The 20,766-nt window shown below is 37.8% G+C and overlaps 1 protein-coding gene across 1 annotated transcript; it reads right to left on the bottom strand.

Moving 5' to 3' along the window:
* Positions 1-11,489: 11,489 nt before the first annotated feature.
* LOC137741492 (ABC transporter C family member 3) lies at positions 11,490-17,754 on the bottom strand. Its single transcript, XM_068481195.2, has 10 exons — positions 14,935-17,754; positions 14,695-14,781; positions 13,951-14,595; positions 13,682-13,846; positions 13,132-13,426; positions 12,811-13,025; positions 12,427-12,732; positions 12,250-12,313; positions 11,921-12,160; positions 11,490-11,838 (listed from the first exon to the last, which is right to left on the bottom strand). Exons 1-10 carry the CDS (start codon positions 17,350-17,352, stop codon positions 11,729-11,731), a joined length of 4,545 nt encoding a protein of 1,514 aa, XP_068337296.2. The 5' UTR covers positions 17,353-17,754; the 3' UTR covers positions 11,490-11,728.
* Between the last annotated feature and the right edge of the window lie 3,012 nt (positions 17,755-20,766).

Here is a 20,766-nt window from a genome sequence, read left to right as displayed (position 1 = left end):
CAAGTTAGGCCAATCTTGGTTGATCGGGTGCTTGAAGCTCAAGTAGCTGATGAACAGATTCAAGAACTAATTCGAGCTCGAGATCAAGGAAGGAGGCGAGATCTCAGAGTTCGTGATTCTGATGGCATGTTGATGTTAGAGGGTAGAATGTTCGTGCCTAGTAATGTGGATTTGAAGAAGGAAATTCTAGATGAAGCACATATCTCGGCTTATGCCATGCACCCAGGAGCAACTAAAATGTATCATACCATTCGACCATTTTACTATTGGCCGGGTATAAAAAGGGAGATAGCTGAGTATGTGAGCAGTTGCGCTGTTTGTCAGCAGGTTAAAGTAGAAAGAAAGAAGCCGTTTGGATTGTTGCAGCCGCTTCCCGTTCCAGAGTGGAAATGGGAAAATATCACTATGGATTTTGTGTACAAGTTGCCGCGTACACATAATGGCTTTGATGGCATTTGGGTGATCGTTGATCGGCTCACTAAGTCGGCACATTTCATTCCAGTGAGAGAGAAGTACTCTTTGAGCCGGTTAGCGGAATTGTTTATCTCAAAGGTTGTGAAGTACCATGGTGTCCCTGTAAGTATTGTCTCAGATCGTGATCCACGATTCACATCGAAGTTTTGGGTAGCTTTTCAGGAAGCTTTGGGTACGAGACTACTTTACAGTACGGCATATCATCCACAGACGGACGGACAGTCTGAGAGAACTATTTAGACCTTGGAAGATATGCTGCGAGCATCGGTGTTACAGTTCAGTGATGCTTGGCACCAACGGTTAGATTTGATGGAATTTGCTTACAACAACAGTTTCCATTCGAGCATTGGCATGGCGTCATTTGAAGCCTTGTATGGTAGATCTTGTCGCACTCCATTGTGTTGGTCCGAGGTTGGAGAAAGAGTCTTCGTGGGTCCGGAGATTGTCGAGGAGACTACTCAAAATGTTCAGGTAATTAGGTCTAACCTGAAAGCAGCTCAGGACAGGCAGAAAAGTTTAGCAGATCGACATGCTACGGACAGAACGTATGAGATCGGAGATTGGGTATTTCTAAAGCTTTCACCGTGGAGAGGTGTTGTGCGGTTTGGAAAGAAGGGGAAGTTGAGTCCCAGGTACATCGGACCGTACATAGTCACAGAAAGAGTTGGTGAAGTAGCTTACAGGTTGGAGTTGCCTCCGGAGTTGGCTAAAGTGCATAACGTTTTTCACGTGTCTATGCTTCGTCATTATGTTGCTGATCCGTTGCATGTGTTACCTCCTCAACCGTTAGAGATAAATCCAGATTTGACGTACGACGAGGAACCGTTAACGATCTTGGATTGGAAAGAAAAGGTTCTGAGGAACAAAACGGTGAATTTGGTGAAAGTCTTGTGGAGGAATCACTCGGTTGAAGAAGCGACATGGGAGACAGAAAATAGGATGAGAGATTTGTATCCTAGATTGTTCTTTGACCAGTAGGGGTGTATTTAGTTATTTTGAATTTCGGGACGAAATTCTATTAAGGAGGGTAGGTTGTAACATCCCGTCCCAAATTTCATTTTAACGTACATTGAAATTACAATTTTACCCCTTAGTTCGTTTTTAACACATTAGTATTGTGTTGTGTGGGTTGTGGGACCACACACACTCATACATTTTCTTTTCTCCCGGGATTCCCTCCCTCATTCCCTCACTCTGTCTTTCTCTCTCTCTCTCTTCCTCCCCGAGTTCATCTTCTTCTTCTTCATTCAACATACGAACTACACACAAACATATTCAAACCTTCACCAATCAAGAAACCAATTACACCATTGGACTCGTGAGGTTGTGAGGAGCACAACCATACCAATTCCAGGTAAAAATTCGAACGTTTTCACGTCGTTTCAACAATGGCCGATTTGAAACACTGTTCATGCAAACCTAAACTAGTGTGTTTTTGGAATTTCTAAGCTTGTAGATGTGTTTGTGAGGTCCCAAGGAGCCTCGGAGTGGTTCGTTGGGTGAATTTGGACGTCGGGATCGTCCTGTGCAAAGTTGGCCGAGTTTTGACCTTGAAGACAGGTGAGATTCCTTAATTTTTAGGCCTTAAAACTAGTCTAACGTTGTTCTACTAGTCCTAAGCTTCATTTTGGCATTTGAATCGTGAAAAATGGTTGAAAAACGAAGGAGAAAACTAAGTTTGAATTTTTCCCAGTTTTCCGGCGCCGTCGCCGGCGCCGGAGACTCGCCGGAGAAGAAAGGGGAATATTCCGTTAAGTCTAACAGAATATTCCTAACGACATTGGACGGCGTCAGTTAAGTCTAACGGAATATTCCGTCAGTTTAACGGAATATTCCTGACGGCGTCAGTTGACGCCGTCAGTGTGCAGTGCACGTGGCCGCGCGTGGGAGACGCGTAGGTCCGTGCCTATTCAGGCGCGTGGGGGCGCGTGCGTGGTCCAAAAATTATTTTAAAAATATGGGTGTGATCCTGAGGTTGTGTAGATCACGTTGGTATATTCATTTGTCCAAATTGAGCAATGTATGAGAAGTTATTACGAGAAGTTGCTTAGGTGCTTTTAAATTAACGTTTTCGTAACTTTGTCGCGTATAGGTGATTCATACTCCGAGGACGAGCGTACACACTCGAGGCAGGGGGGCTACGACCCTTCTAATTATCAGTGAGTGGGCTCTTGTTTTCCGTATATACCTATATACATATTAATTCCCAGAAATAGATTAAAAAGAGTATTTGTTTTATGCCATGCATCATATGAATGACGTTTACGCATCATCACATGCATTGGTAGTGGCATACATTTATATATGTGTATTGGTGCTGTGGACGCACAGGTAAGTGCCAGGTAAGCGGTATTCATGTTGTTATGTAATAGTAGTTTGAAATGCTTAGAGAGCTCATAATCTGCACCCCCGGTGTTAGTGCTCCCGCCCAGAGAGGGGCATAGTCCTTCACGTGATGTTCACCCGCACCACACGCTCGCCTTGGATCCAAGTTAGGTGCAAGCCTTGTCGTGCAGACCACATTAGGTGGTTCCGACTCGTAGGTGACCCGCGATTATTCGCACAGTCTTCACGTGATCGTAGCACTAGAGCGTATATATTACACCCAGTCCTGTCGTACAAACCACGTTAGGTGGCTCCGACTCGTGTGCAGATTCAGATGTTGAGTTGAGATTGGAGCTCTATATGCAGCGGTACATGTCACGTTAGGTGACTCCCGGCTGCCAGATTATATGTTATTGATGTGAATTACGCTTGAGCATTTATATTTGATTATGAGATTCTGTTGTGGCATATTCTCGAGCATAAATGGCATATTGTGAGCATGAATGGCATATGGTGAAGCATGATTGGCATACCTATATATACGTATATATGTTCATTTTCTGGGAAGTATACAGGTTTTACGGCGAGGGGTTAGAATGTATTTTGCTAAAGAATTTTCAAAGAACTTTGTTTTTGCCCACTAACGCTTTTGTTTTTGCGCCCCTCCAGGTTCTAGTGGTTTAGCAAGTTCGGTGGTTTATCCCAGAGGGCGTCCCGGCATTTCTGACAGACATTCACCATTGTAGGGTCACCTTCGGGTGTACATTTGTCGTATCTTTTCCTTTTGGACTGTTGTAGACTTACTCTGATTTGTGTCTCACATACACTAGTACTTTGTATGCTATTAGGTTTTTAATTATTAGTACTTTTATATTATTATCTTCATAGCTTCCGCACGCGCACATGGCTACATCACCTTCGTGTGACGGCCAGCACGCCCTGATCTCGGTCGGGGTGTGTCAGCCACGATAATTACTAAGTTTGTAAAATCATAGTCTTTTTTTTATTAAAGAGGACAAATATTAAATAGAGTGACCACTTCATGATTAATACACTCAACAAATAAATGTGGAATCTAATTTAGAATATGTCAAATATTGAGTAAAATGTTCTTGATTTTCCAAAGAATTATACTTAATGCAATTTGTTACAAACTCGTTTTGAAAATTATTCTATTTTAATTCTTGAAGGTGGGAAATGACCAAAATGCTTTTGAAAAGTGAAAATGTTGACTTTGGTTGACCTTTTGGGCTGTGACGCCTATGATGTATCCTTTTAGCATATTCTTGTAGTCCTTGATGGCACGTCTCTCTCCCTTGTTTTCCCAAGCAACCACAAGGTAACATAACCTTTGTTCTTTAGTGAAGTAGTTCACCCAACCACCGCCATTGTACTCTCCCATACCCACAAACCCAACAATAGTAACTGTTCCTCAAGATTCAAACTCGAGACATTGATTCAACTAGCTCTAACATGGAGCAACTTTCCCAATGCCTTTCTTGCCAACTCCAGCCAAGGTAAGGCCTCTAACTATCACCATTAGATTTCTCTCATCGAGTAGATGAAGCATGATGTATTGCATAAGTGATTTGGTTGGAAAAATGCAAATCAACGAGGGAAAAATTTCTCAATTTTCCGTGAGAAAACCGAAGGTCGACGATGTGACAGCCAGAATCACCATGTGTTTGTTGCTACCACTGTGTTAGTATTGATACCTGGAGTCGGAATATGTCATAGGATCAGACATCGAAGCAACAATGGTGGCGCGGCAAGCAGAAACGTGAATCCAGCCAAAATCTCCAATTTTCGACGAGTTGCAGCGGCACCTTTAATCGGGTCAACCCGATCTGAACCTCAGTCCAAATCCGCCAACCTGACAATTCGAATCTGACAACCCGATCGACTTGACTACCCGTTCCTAACCAATTCGACCCAACCCATTTTCGACTCTAGGTCAAAATATTCTTTGAAATAGGTCCAATTTTATAGACTACCTTTTAAAATAGGTCCAATTTTTAGTGACTTTTGATTTTTGAAATAGGTCCAATTTTTAATTATTTTGTACCCACATAAAAAAAACCCCAATATTCTAAGGTATATTCATTCACAAGCTTTTCTTTAATACAAAAAGAATATTTCGTTTGGTCACAGAATATTCTTTTTCGATGACGAAATATTCCAATTTTTGCGATCGCCTCAACCACCAGCGCGTAGAAGCCCGTGACAGCACGTGCCGATGCGTGAAGATGTGTGCCGCCGCATGCCAACCTCCTATCAGCGCATGGAGCGGTATGGCAACGCATGATAGCTTATGATGGCGTATGGCGGTAGAGGTATGTTTTCAGACACCGAATTTGGTATTTCAAGCTCTATATTTCAATACTCTACGAAATATTCAATTACATTGCTAAGTAAAGGTTGTTTTCAAGGTTGTTTTCACTTTGGGAACGTTATCCCGTGGATTACAATGAGTGTACGGCAAGGCGACTATGATCATACGGTGTGTGAGTGGGCTTTTCCTTCCAAATTATATCATATTATATGTTTTCGAAATTGATTTGATGATGCTTTTATATCATGCTTCACTTTGCTTTTACTTATAAATTATGCAAATGCTTTATGTGTTGACGATGATGTGATTTATGAGCATTGTGAACTTTTCCTTGAAATTTTTTATCATTGTGCTTCATCTCTAGTAATTGAAATGCTTGATGCGTTATTATGATTTTGTGACATTTGTGATTTGAGATATTATCATGGCATGATTACTTATGATGTATCCATTCATCATATATGCTTACATAGTGTCTATAGTACTGTTCGGGGTTAGAACCATCTTTACGTGTATGTTTATATGCACTATTATGTTCACATTAGATCCACTTTAGGTGCCAGTTTGTACTAGTTTGCATTAGGCAATTTGGACTCGTATGGGATGTGTTTATCGCCACCTTCATGTGTATGTAGTACTAGAATGTAAACTTTATACACCCAATCTATTTCATGTCAGAATATCTATGAATAAGCACATATGTCTGCATTATCAGATGAGCATATCATATTTGTTTTATTAATGACTTGTGATATACCTCATCAGTGTAAGGATTATTCTTAACAATCATGTAATTAACATCTTCGTATGTGTTACAGTTGTTTACTTTCATTGTAGATATTTAGATTCTCTAATATCAATTTGGTATCTCTGGTTTCCATTACATGGTCTCGAATTTGGCTACCTCATCCTAAAATGTTATTTCCATACAAGAGAAGATAGTGACCAAAATCAACTTAAACACAATTAATTTTAAAATAGTTTTTAGTGATTTATGGAGAGGTGTTTCTTCTCATAAGTGATTTTGGGGCCTTCAACTCTCCCATATTTACCTAGCAAGCTCTTTTCATTTCACTAGGGTAACCAAAGTCAGTTTTATTTTATTTTTTTTTATATGCAACTACAATCTACTTTAGGGGGATATGGTTTAATTCATAAAATAAATAAATAAAATAAAAATAAAAAAACTAGTCATAATAGTTAGGTAGCAAACTCTCAATTTTTAAGAGTCGAACTTGAGAAATTTCACTTAAAAGTAGGGATGTGAATGATAGACAATGTGCCAGTTTACCCCAAAATTGTGACCAAACAAATTACAATGTGACTATTTAGTTCGGTTGGTTTGGGCCTAAACATAATCATTTTTTTCTGTTGCATTTTTCGACTATGTTAGTGCGATCACAATGAAAAAAACAATTTTAGGATGGCTTCATTTCCTAGTACATCAAACCATTCTAAAATTCAACATGTCATCAAACTTCAAAGAAAAATTAAGATATTTACAACTAAAAGGACTCCAATGTTCAATCAATATCAAATTCAACATCTTTATAGTAACTAGCTAAGAAGAGGACTGCACATGTAAATACATAATACGTTGTTGTTAATTGATGGTGGAAAATGTTTGTGGTCGGAAAAAAAATTGGAAAGGGAAGAAGAAGATGCATAGGCATTTGCTTTTTTTTTTTTTTTTTTTTCAATGTTTAATTTGATTATTTATTTATTTATAATGGCTTTTATTTTTTAACACCTTTTCAGCCCATTGGCACTGAAAGATCATACGTGCTGAAGTTTCAGGGTGCATTCTGCATATGGGGCACAAGGGATTGGGGCTTCGCTTCCTACGAAATAAGCAGTCCAGGGTGGGGACTGGGGAGTGCACCTGAGATCAATCGCCATAAAAAGAGCTTGATTTTAGGGAATGTTCCAGCCCCAAATCGTATGCCATATGTCTGGATTAAGATTGGGAGACGAGCATGGCTTGTTGGAGCTAGCCTTGGACAAAGCTTTGCGAGGGCCCCAATGATACCCGGTTTTGACAGAGAACTCACTAGATTTGTGAACGGCCATGTCAATCTATCAGGGCTGTCTCGACGTCCAAAAGGATATTCTAAATTATACTAATTTACGGTTTGACAGAGAATTCACTAGATTGTTCTAGCTAACTTGTCCACAACATCATGTTTTTTCACTTAAATAATCCATATTTGCTCATTAGTGATTTGTGGGCAAAATTCCAACCCTTCTACTTTATAATAAATTTAAGGATAAAATACACAAAACTACCTTAATTATGCGTCGAACTACAATTTTATATTTTATATTATAAATATTATAATTTCATACATCATCTTATAAATTCATTTCAATGTCATAATTTCGTTAACTTTTTTATAATTAGCTGTTAAATAATGACACAATAGAAGTGGGCCCACTCCTTCCCTTAACTAGAATAAAAAAATAATTAATTAATAATAAATTATTACCTTTATTTAACAATTAAATAAAAGAACTCTCTTCCTCACTCTCTCTCTCTCGCCTCTCACTTGTCTTCCTCGCTCTCTCCGCTCTCGCTTACAAAAATGGCAGCCATGGCCGAACACCACCTAGCTATGTTTCTCACTTGCAGAACGCATCCAACAAGATTAGCACTTGGAACTCCACCTCCGATGACCGTTGCACCCTGGCTCGAGGCGAACCGTTTTTTCGGTTCAATTTCAGGTCTGATCTACCGAATCTGCAACACCAACTGGAGTTTGCAGATCTGAGCATGCAGAAGGTACACCAAACAACCCGACCCAGCCCGAATCTAAGGCATTTCCTGCAAAACCAACTGAAGTTTGCTGAGGTTCCCTCCTCGCCATCAACGGCGTTTTCGAAACAGGGTAGGTTTTGTGGTTGGGGCTGCAAAGGAAAATTGCAGAGGAAAAATGGTGCTGTTCTGGAACAGAAAGAGGGGAAAAAGGAGGGGGGACAGATGGAGGGGGGAAGGTGGGTGGTGGGGGTGGGTCCTATAATTTTTTTAATATGTTTTAAAATGATTTTCTATTTTATTAATATTTAGTTAATTTTTAATTTAGTTGAGTGAGTATGTGGGTCCCGCTTTTTAAAATAATCTTTAAAAATGATTTTCTATATTTATTAATATTTAATTAAAATTTTAATTTAGTTGAGTGAGGATGTGGATTTTGCACCTGCTATCTCATCATTTAACAATCAAATTTAATATTAATGGAGGTCTAACATTGCAACGAATTTGAAAAACGAGATATGACATTGCAATATTTAAAACATAAAATATGAGATTGTGGTTCGACTCATACTTGAGGTAGTTTTGTGTAATTTACCTTAAAATTAAAGGATTTTTTAGTTTAGATACCAAATTCAAAAGAACTTAAAATGCCAGTAATGTTATTATGTTTTTATACCACATTTATATACCACCTTAAGTGACATTTGATGTGAACAGCCACATTATTTAAATTAATCAGAATTTAATTTAAATTAAAAACCATTTAATAAACCAATAATTAAAAAAAAGTTGGAATTAAATGGTGATTGTGGCATACGAAGAGTCTTCTCGTTCCTTCTCCGTTCACTCCTCCTTCTTCTCCCGTTTCTTTTTCCACGCCAGTTCTTTCACGCCATTTTTTTTCACCCCAGTTTTTTTCACGTTAGTGTGGACTACCACAATCTCAACTAATTCTCATAGGCGATTACAAAGGTAAAATATTCTAATCTCCATACCAAAAAAATTAGTTGATCAATTTGATCTTAATATATATTCTTACTTGAACTATAAGAAATTACCTACCTCGATGAGAATTTCAATATGATTTGAATCATAAAATCGTTAAGTTTTGGCAGATGAGAAAGTCAAAGAGGACTGCCCTGATCCATATCTTCTACACTTTGCAGTGAAGTTGTAGTCTTCAAACAAAAACTCAACACACAACCAGTTAAAAATTTCTCACTAGGTCCTCATCTAAATGTGATGTCTCTCTTTTATCGGTGCATAGTCCACATAGTAATGTTGATGGATATGGTGAACTTGACAATGGTTTCATAAACAGGCTAGTTGCTGAAAAGCCAACTTGCAACTTTCACAGATGAAGTCAAACTCTCTGTTTTTCCAGTTCCGGAAGGGAACTATACTCGGGCCAACTTCTCGTATGCCACAATCATCATTTAATTCCATTTTTTTTAATTATTGGTTTATTAAATGGTTTTTAAATTAAATTAAATTCTAATTAATTTAAATGATGTAGATGTCCACATCAAATGCCATATAAGATGATATATAAATGTGGTATAAAAACATAGTAAGAATAGCATTACTAATAATTTTTAGTTTAAATTCATATGGCCATTAAAATCCCTCAACTTTCAAAATACTTTGAAATTCAATCATAATGGAATACATATGGATTTTAATGAACTATAAGATTGTACAGAATGCATTCTCACTTCTAGAGTTTTATACTCTTTTAAAATCTTGATTGTAAACTAGTGGACTTCCGATGAGTCGATATTATACTCTAACACTCTACCTTTGTCATACATTTTCATACTTCGCATTGGATATGTATTATATTCATGGAATACGATTCACTTTCAAATAAGTCAAGGGGATCCACCCCCCCCGGGGGAGAACCATATATGAAAATTCCATCTCGTACTGCTCAAACAGAAACACCCAAATACTAGTTCTTAATACTTTGATTTATGTTCTTAATGTAGGACATTCGACTTCTTCTTGAGCATAAAGTAATCAAACGGATGAATTTGGAGTGAGTCTCTTAGCTTGTTTGTGTCAAAGTTTTAGATTTTTCTACTAAGCTATTAATTTAAGGAAGTGTTATTGGCACTCCAAAAATTTCATTCTACACTCCTCACAAGTGTATTTTTCTTTCTAAATATAGAAAGTTTGGAGTGTAGAATGAGAAATTTGGAGTGCCAATAGCAATTCCCTTAATTTATGGCGATGAAATAAAAGAGCAGCGCGTAGTGATGTCAAAGTAACATTTTGGGCTTATTTGGGCTTTTTGGTGCTCAAGATGATTTCTTTTGGTTCAAGGCCTTTTGCAATTAAGTGTGGGACATCTCAAGCGTTAAATCGATTCATTTTGGGCCTATTTTGGAACCTTGAAGATCTAGAAACGTGGGATTCTTTATAGTTGGGCAAATTTCCCAAAGTTTGAATGAATGTATTTCTTATTCTATTATGTTTCCTAGTTATTAGAAGACTTTTTCTAGTAAGTATTTTATTTTGTAGTAGTATAAATAATGCTTTTTAGCCATTAGGGTTTTAGAGAGGGAACGCATCAATTTGGAGAACTTGGCTGGATTTGACAATTTGTATTCATCTTTCAAGGTGTTTTCTATCATTTTTCTTTTTCAATAAAATTCCATTTGTTTATAATTGTTTGTAACTAATTTCTATTTTTCTAGGACGAGGCCACAAGCCTTAACTTGAATATGTAGTATTTATTCAATTGCTTATGATGTTATGCATGCATACTTTGAATTATTAATCATTGTGTTTATACTGTCTCTATATCTTAATGCTTAGCTACTATTAGGATGTTTAGATAAGTAATCCGATGCAATTCAGTTGGAATGTCACTAGAGGATTAAGTATTGCTTCTTGTGGTTAATAATTGTAATTTCACTTAAGGCAAATATCACGCTCTTAGGGGTTGCATGGTTTTTCAAAGGGTTTTCACAAAACTTAATGAGTGTTGCATGTTCCCATTTGATCTAAATATCACAGACGGGTTGCATGTTAGATATATGTTTTTGCTTGAATATCAAGAGGAGAATATACATTAGGAAAACCTAACCTTCAAAGTTACATGTGTAATTCATAAGTAATTGGTAAAACTATATAAGATTTTTAAGGTGATGGCGGAAGCCTAGACTTTTACAATTTGGTTTTCAAAATGTTTTCTTTTGTTTTCCTTACTTTGCTAATTTCTTTAATCCTTTATTCATTTTTAATATTTTAGGTAATAAAATCAACCTTTTCCGAAATCTTGTTTCAAGTAATTAATTAAGAATTAGTTTAAATACAAATTATTCATTTAATCCCTGTGGGAACGATCTTGCATGAGCATTCTTACTATAACTACCATGTTCTCTTGCCAGTATTTTTAAGTGTTTTTATCTCAACTTTTATAGGTGACAAAAATCCTATCAACTTCCTTGGATTCATTTAATTGACCACACCTCCCTTATTCATAGGCTCACTTGCAATAAACTTTGTGGCTTATCCTAAAATATTTAATAGAACTTGATAATGCTGGAAAATGGTGGTAAATTTAAACCAGGCATTCTAGTTTTCATTGCAAGCACAAAGTTTGACAGTAACTCTGAGATTAACAATTACTTGAATAATGTACTTAATCATAACACATTTGTAACAGAAAATATAGCATATGAAAATACACTTGCAAGCTGCAACTTGATCATCCGATTCTGATAGTTCGGTACTAGCACGAGTATGGTCATACTCACTAATTATTTCCGACATTATCCAAACAGTTTCCCAGTTGAGTAGTACACAGTGAAGATTTGGACTACTAATTGTTATTCAAACTATTCGTAACTGGAATTCGACCTCATTGTGTACTCTGCCACGAGCTGAGCGAAGGATGATGATTTGTTTTCCAGCAATCTTGCTGGAGAATCATATTCCTCAATAAGCCCTGCAACACGATCAAACATACGTTAAGTAAAACCTAAGGGGATCATTAGGAACGTTGGATGGATTCATATGGCAATACTAACCATGACTTAGAAGTAGAACCATGTCACTGTCAAGAACAGAAGTTATACGATGTGCAATAGTAATGACTGTGCAGTCAGTAAAGTGTTGTCGAAGGGTCTGCTGGATCAGATTATCTGTAGCTGTATCAACCGATGCAGTAGCTTCATCAAGCACCAAAACCTTACTTTTCTTCAAGAGCACACGGCCAAGGCAGACCAGCTGTCTCTGACCCATACTCCAGTTCTCTCCATTCTCGTTAACTGCAACAATTCTCGAACATAAGCACAGATAATCACCATGACATAGAAGGAACTGAGAACATCTATATAGCCTCTATGTTAGAACAAACCTGTGGAATCTAGCTTTCCTTCCTTTTTCCTAACTTCATCTCCAAGTTGGCACTTTTCGAGGGCCTAAAACAAATAAAAGACATGTTAACAAGCGACGCCAATTAGAACTGAAATATCAGATACTGAAGAACATTTAGCGGGAACACAATTCCTATCATCAATGTAAATGAACCCACCTCCCAAATTTGTTCGTCTGTGTACTCTTCAAGCGGGTCCAGATTGCTTCTTACAGTCCCTTCAAACATGGTTGGGTCCTGAGGGATGATGCTAAGCCTAGATCTCAAATCATGCAGTCCAATTGAAGAGATATCAATACCATCTATCAAAATCTGGCCGGCACAAGGATCCACAATTCGGAAAAGGGTTTGTATGAGAGTAGATTTGCCACTGCCAGTTCTCCCTACAATCCCAGTTTTCAGTCCCCCAGGAAAGGTACATGTGAGACCTCGCAACACAAGTGGCATGTGTGGAGCATAGCGGACCTACATAAACATGAAATAACAGTCATAAACATGATTGATCCTATATCGTATGAAGAAATAAACCAGAACAGAAAGTACCTGAAGATCACGTATATCAACTTCTCCATGTGATGGCCAAGAACGATCCGGCCGATTGGATTCTATTACAAGAGGAGGCTCACTGGGAATATTAGTGTACTGTATTAATCTCTCCACTGATATTATTTTGTTCTCCACATTGCAAAGATTCCATATACACCAAGCTTGTAACATGTTTAGATTAAGTCCATATGTGACAGCCAATCCCGCAATGCCTTTAGGGTAAAACATCCAAAACAGATAAGAATAGAGAGAATTCACAGATTTGCTTAACAATTATTTCAAGAATAATCAGTAAAACAAAAGATGAATATCACTTGCCTGGATTGATCACCCCTGCTGGAATAGAAATCAAGAAAATCAAGGAAAATCCAAATGTGATAGATGACAACATATCCAAGCGAAAACATAGCCATTCCATTGCAGCTGCGGCATGGAACTTAGGCCGACCAAAACTATCGTTTAATTTCATGTTTGTATCCTTGAATCTTGATTCCTGGTCGAAGCTTCTAATAGTCGTTGACCCTGAAATTGTTTCAGCAAAATGTTGTATCACTGGAGCTTTGCATACTCCAACCAATCGTGCTAGTTCTCTTGCTGCAGGAATGTAGTATTGCTGCATCAATATAAATTCATGAGTATTTTTTTTTAATATGATTCTTGTATATTCCTGGCTGTAACAGGAGTAAAATTTTGCATAAAAAAGGAAACCAAGTTCGGGCATGTATAGGCATGAAGAAAGAGCATCAATAGAGCATGAACAATGAAGAATTAAAACTGAAGGATTTTTCACAGTTGAATTCATGTGATAAGTTGACGTATCAGTACAACGTATAAGATAGGAGCATTTGAACAAAGTGAGAAGAATTACCTGATACCAGATACAGATTGCAACCACGGGGATAAAAATGATGAAAACCTGCCATGCAACCTGTGACATCACTGCAATAATTCCCAAAAGCTGGATCATTGAGTTCGCAAGGCCCCCAAGTTGATTCGGCATGTTCATGTCCACTACATTTTGGTCAGTAGAAGCCTGCAAGAAATATGTAGCAACATTTATTCAACTACTGATTTTAGAAATATATTTTGCTTTGAACCACCTAATCAGGCATGATATTAAAAATATATTTCGCTTACTCTGTTTAGGATTCGTCCACTTGGGGTCGAATCAAAGAAAGACATTGGAGCACGGAAAATGCAATGGTGCATTTTACTAAAGAGTATAGTTGCTGTCTTGTACCCAGCTGTTGCAAGAAACATCGATCTGAAGAGAATACATAAAGAACTTCCAATAGCCAAAACAACGTACACAACTATCAGTGTAGAGCTTGTAACAGCAGGTTTTGCATCCTCAGACACAGGAGTTGCCCAAGCCATCCAGTAATTGCTTCCAATTTGAAGGATTTGAAACATAATTTGTCCAAGCAATACAAAAGGCACAAGAGCTCCTCCGTACGCTGTGGTGATATACTTCCAGTAGACTGAAAACCCAACTCTACCCTTTTCTCTCTCTTCTTCTTGAACAATCTGCCCTTTTGGCTCACCTAAATCATCCGTTTTACTATTTTGAACATCACTGCTTTCTTCTTTTTGGACAAACCTATTAGTACTAGCAGAATTTCCTTCTTTGCTCACACTTATTTTTTCAGCAGGCCCTTCCTCTACAGAATTAAGCGCGGACAAAGCTTCCTCATGCGCTCCCACAAGTTCCTCAAAATCAGTTCCGGAATTAAGAATATCATTGAACTTTCCAGCTTGAGTAATCCTTCCGTCCTTCATGACCTGATGACAAGGAGTAACTTTGAGTGGACATATACAAAGTAGATAATATCACGTATTGTAAATTGGAATTTCATAAAAAAAACTGTGTGGATATTTTACCAATATAAGATCAGCAGCCGGCAAGAACTCCACTTGATGAGTGACATAAATTACTGTTTTCGAACTCAACAGGCCTAGCAAACATTCCTGTAGTGCAATTGTCAATTAACTAAATTAGTAGTGATGTGTACAAAAAAAAAGAATATTATCGATGCATATGTCAATAGTTCGATGATGCAAATAACTTTGAAGATTCAGTTTATTGGATTGGAATCACACTAGAATAGAGAAATGAAATACCTTAAAAAGGTGGGATCCTGTATGAGCATCAACGGCACTAAAAGGATCATCAAACAGATAAATATCAGCATCTTGGTATACAGCACGTGCAATTTGTATTCTTTGCTTCTGCCCTCCACTTAAATTGATTCCCCTCTCCCCTATAACCGTCTGATCACCAAATGATAGAACTTCGAGGTCCTTCTTTAACGAACATGCTTCTAGAACCCTGTCATAACTTCCTCTGTCCATCTGTTTACCAAACAATATGTTTTCTTCTATCTTTCCACTCTGTATCCATGGTGACTGAGAAACATAGGCCTTGGTCCCACACAACTTAAGAGTCCCAGATATCTTCGGAACTTCTCCCAGAATGCAAGAAAGTAAGCTCGACTTGCCCGAGCCAACAGTACCACAAACAGCAACTCTCATACCACGGCTCACTTTGAAATTTATATCCTTCAATGTTGGATTAGGGGAAGATAAATCCCAAGAGAAATTCCCATCGACTATCTCAACTGCTGTATCAGAACTACCTCTTGGGATGTTCTCTATAACATCTGGCTGTAAGTCATCAAGACAAAGGAATGATGCAATTCTATCAAGAGATACCTGAGTTTGTGCTATCATCGAAATTGTGTCTGGAAGACTGTAAATAGGCTCTTGAAGAATTCTGAACGTTGCAAGTGCAGATAAGATCTTCCCAGATTCGAGTGGGATTCCCAAAAGCATGCAAGCAACAAAAGTGACCACAGACACAAATGTGGGGGCACCCCAGAAGACAAATGAGGTCATGGCCCAAGTGTAAACAAACTTTCGTAACCATCCTGCCTCTGACTTGCGGAGCTCATTAATTTTAGACAAAAACTTCATCTCCCATGCTTGAAGCTTGAGAATTCTCATGTTCCTCAAGATCTCAGATGTTGCCTTCATCCTTTTATCTTTTGACTTCATTAACTTGTCTTGAAACTTCTCCTGCAAGGACCCCAAAGGAACATTTGCCAACATAACAATTATCGTTGCAATCAATGTTGCGATAGCCGCAAGACCAAGATTTATGTACAAAATCACTAGGGCCAAGCCAACTTGTACAAGGATCATCCATGGTTCGTGCATATACCAAGTGAAGTCACTGATCCTCTCAGCATCGACAGTCATAAAATTGATAATCTCACCGCTTGTGTGTCCCTGCTTGGACTGGCATGACAAGGTCAAACCCTTGTTATAAATGGCTGTAACAAGTGCTGCACGGATTCTTACTCCTACCTGTTGCGTCTTAAAGAACCAGTGCCTTTGAGTGAGGCACTCCACGAGCTTTGCAAACAAAAATGCAGAAACCAAAACATAGCCTTCATTTTTGAACTGCCGTCGCCCATAGAGGTATTGAACAAGTGTGTCGATCAGATATGGACCGACATAAGACGCCATTGTGTAAAAAATCCCAAATGAAGCGGTCAAGAGAATCTCTTTCCAAGCTGAGACGATTAATGCCTTCACCAGATGAAGTGTGGTAACTCTGCCGCTCCCACCACACCCCACATCAAGTTTACTTTTAAAACAAGGATAGGACCCAAATACACTGTCAACCTTATCTAGTTCAGGAACATCCTCAAGGTCTAACGCCTTCTTATTGCCAGCCGCAATTAGAGGACCCATCCAAGTAAAAGTAAGAATGCTGAAAATTCCAGCGCTCGAATAAGGGTTAACATTTGTTCCCCCTCTCGACGTATTTGACTCTCCATCATTACTTACACTGGTACTACGATTACCGTTCAAAAGGGGTTCCTCAAGAACAGAATCTCTGCCCTCTTTCTTACCGAAAAACCCCACGTACATGAAAAACAAACCCAAAACAACACAGACAACATCGAAAACCAAAGATTTAACAGGCAACGAAACACGGTCCTTGTGAAGAACAATGTCAGTGACAAGAGAATAACAAGAAATAGAGAAATAGAAACCCCACCAAACTCTCAAAAAATTTGGGAACTTAATGGATTCAGCAGAATTGGAGAATTGGGTATGCAAATAAACGCAAACTGCACCCCAAGAGAGTGTTCTAACAGCTAAATCCAAAAGGATCACTACTTTTTCATCAGACCAACCATTTTTGTACCAAGAAAAGTAGTTCAATAAACAAAAAACCAGACTAATCCCAGAAACACAGAAAGTACAAATTAAAGCCTGCTTGTAGTACGAATTTCGGCTATTTGAAAATCTCTGTTTCGGAGCCTCTCCTCCTCCTCCATCACCCCCTTTGAATTTCCTCCGCAACCAAGAGAAGAACAACACAAATACCAACACTATGTGTAATGAGCCAGAAAACCCATGTATAAAAACCGGTTTGAGCAGAAATTCGGTACCTGGATGCATCAGTGATGAGTAGTGTGAGAAGAAGGTTGAGAGAGTACCGTGGTTTGATGAACCAAAAAACTCCATGATTTCTGGAGCTTTTTGCTCGGGGGTTCTGAAATTCTGGGAAAAGGGGTTTGAGTTTTGTTATTGGAGGAAGATTTTTGTGTGTTGTTATATGGGGGTGGGTGGGTGGGTGGATGGAAGGGGAGTGTGTAACTGTAGGAGTGGAAGTACGAGAGTGCAGAGAGAGAAAGAGGGAATGAAATGTCAGCGGAATTTTCTTGGAGAGGAGGCTAACGTAGTGCCCAAGACTCACATGACGGAGATCGCTAGACATAGACGGTAAGTGACGCAAACAAGTGTAGGTTCGAGGAAAAAAACAACAATCGGAGGTTGGAAATTGATGTTAAACCATAATAAATCCATCTATTTTGTCTATATAATATCATTGGTTCAGAAAAAAAAATCACTTAATTCCAAACACATGTTTTGACTGAAGTATTGGTTCAAGACTTAAGCATGTCAAGTGGGACACCCTGATTCCAATTTCCATGTCGTATGTGGATTTTGATGCTTTTTTGAATTCCGATGCTTTTGAAGTGGTGCGTTCTTCTTTTTCCAACTGGATCCTCTCCGGATCATTTTGATGAGAATCTTGAAAATTCGTGAATTGTGTTTATTCATTATACATCATGTGATTAGTTTTTATCCAGTACTATTTGTGTTTAATTTTAAATAAAAATATTTAAAATAATTTCTCAATATTCCAATCAAATTAATGTTTATTTTCAGTCATATTATTTATCAATGAAATGTTTTAAATTTGATTTCTCTATAAAATAGTTTAATACCCAATGACGAAGTCAGGATTTGTCGGAAAGAGGGGCGAACTTAAAGAGTGCAAGATTAAAAAAAATCATACATTGAGACAAATGGATCATTTAGTCTTAGACCTGGTTTGGTACTGAGGTGATTCTGAAAAAAGCTGGTATCAAAAAAAGCTGGGAGCTGTTTTTGTGTTTGGTAAACATTCAGCTTCAGCTTTTTTTCACAGTTTTGGGTGAAAAAAGCCAAAAACAAGAAGCTGCAAAACCCAGCTTTAAAAAATCGGTTTTTTTTCACATCTGTTTTACATAAAAGTTTACCAAACATTATAATACTGTTTTTTTTTTTCAAAAGCACTTTTACAAAAAAGTTTACCAAACACTCTGCTGCTTTATTTCACAGCCGCTTAGGGCTGGTTTGGTATTGCTGTGCTTTGAAAAAAAACTGCTTCTGCTGTGCTGTGAGAATAAGCAGCTGTGAAATAAAGTAGCAGAGTGTTTGGTAAACTTTTTTGTAAAAGTGCTTTTGAAAAAAAAAAAAAGCAGTATTAGAGTGTTTGGTAAACTTTTACGTAAAACAGATGTGAAAAAAAGCCGGTTTTTCAAAGCTGGGTTTTGCAGCTTCTTGTTTTTGGCTTTTTTTCACCCAAAACTGTGAAAAAAAGCTGAAGCTGAGTGTTTACCAAACACAAAAACAGCTCCCAGCTTTTTTTTATAGCAGCTTTTTTCAGAATCATCTCAGTGCCAAACCAGGTCTTATTCTCACAGCACAACAGAATCAATTTTTTTTCAAAGTACATCAATACCAAACCAGCCCTTAATCGCATGAAGATAAGTAAAAAGACAAGCAAAGAAAGGTTTAGTTTGACTTTCTCTCTTTCTTCGAAAGAGAACCACAAGATTAATATCTTGGTTGACAAGCCATGCCAACCATCAGTCCAAAACCATCAGTCTTTGAAGTTAGAATTATTTATTTATTTATTTATTTATTTTTAATATATAATATAATGCCACTCGTCTCTTCTCTTTCTTTCGCATCACGGAAATAAATAGTCACTTTTCATTCAACGGTTTTTTAGAAAAAGAGGAGATCATCTGGACGAATAAAAAAACAGAAAGGAGGGTATTACTTTCTTTTGGAGAGATGCTCTTTTCTATTGAATACACAATTTTAATTGGGTGATTCGTTTATTATGTGTTTGTTATGTGTTTAAAATATTTTATTTATCATCAAGAAAAAGTTTAATCATCAATTCAAATAGTAATTTTTACATACTGAGCAAGGATATTGAATAAAAATTTAAGAAAATGTGAATCACTCATCTAATAAACATTTTGCTTGCTAATAAAATTTTCAGTTGCACACTAATAATTAACTTAAATAGATGACAGGTCAGGTACTATGCCTACTTAATTAATAGAGTCAAAAAATATACAAGCAAGTGGTCCTTTACTACAATTGTAGAAATGTATTGAACTTTTACATGATGGCGTGGGTTTAAATCCTGTCGGTGGTTAATCTAACATTCAATCTAACAAAATCCATTGTTTGAGAAAAAAAACAAATATACAAAGCTTGGGAAGATGACAAATACCTCAAATAGCTAGTTTGGAATTGCTTGTGCTACTACCCTACACATATCTGGACCATATTAACTTAATGTATTATGCAGTACTAGTATTGTTGGATGCTGCTTACAAGTCAGAACTTACAATTATTTTGGCTATAGCCTATTAATGACTACATTTTCGTCTATCTTGGTGTGGTATGATGAACAGAATGTGGTTTAATGATTAAACTTGTGTTTGGGCATGAACTAATGGGTTTAAGCCGAAGGTGGATAATTCGTATAGGGTTTAATCCTTGGCCTAGTGACATCCCTTCATGCCAAGTGGCATTCAGATATCTAGCCCACGATGGATTCGGCCGAGTTCTAACAAGAGAAGGACTCTTAAGGGTCAAGTTGAAGGGTGATTCGGTCGAGTCCTAATGTAAGTAAAATTGTTAAGGATTTAGTGTTTAGGGGCAATAAGAATCAGCTGGTGATCAAAGAGCATCTTTAGTTTGGAGTAATAGTACTGCTTCGAGTTTGACTTGTTATCTATCCAAGTCTCTATCAGTAAGGAGCGTTGATTTTTCTTATTGAAAGAAGTCAATTCATTAGCCCTCTCAAACATGTTACATAGTGTTCGCCACATTGAAAGTTGAGCCTGTCTATGATTGGTTATTCCCATCTGCATTTCAAAGTTCGGCATTATAACTGTCGAACAACATTTACAATCAAAACACTTATTTCTTTCAAGTACTTGTGTCCTTACAATTTGATACCAATTTGGCCCACCTATGTTTTCACAAATATAGTTAAGGCATCTGAACCTGGTGCTGAAGATCCTGAACTTCACGGTGACTAACAACTTGTCTTCATACTCTAGAACCCAGAGGCTGAGAAGTGTTCCTTCCTCGGTCGTGGTCACTCGGATACTGAAGTTAGAAGAGTGTTCAACACCACCACCACATTCATTCAAATCGCCAACTGAGCTCGGTTGGAGTTGGCACGCCTGCATTCACCAGAAGGATGTAATTAGCTTATTAGTTGCTCAGCCTGCGTGACACATGGGCATGGTAGTTGTTAGGGTCAACAACTTTTATGGCAGAAAACCTTTGGCTCCAAAT

This window comes from Pyrus communis, chromosome 11 (assembly GCF_041283825.1).
Source record: "Pyrus communis isolate YQ-2024b chromosome 11, ASM4128382v1, whole genome shotgun sequence".
In the NCBI taxonomy this organism is placed as follows: Eukaryota; Viridiplantae; Streptophyta; class Magnoliopsida; order Rosales; family Rosaceae; genus Pyrus; species Pyrus communis.
The sequence above is the reverse complement of the archived record's forward strand: the minus strand, read 5'-3'. Positions and strand labels throughout refer to the sequence as shown.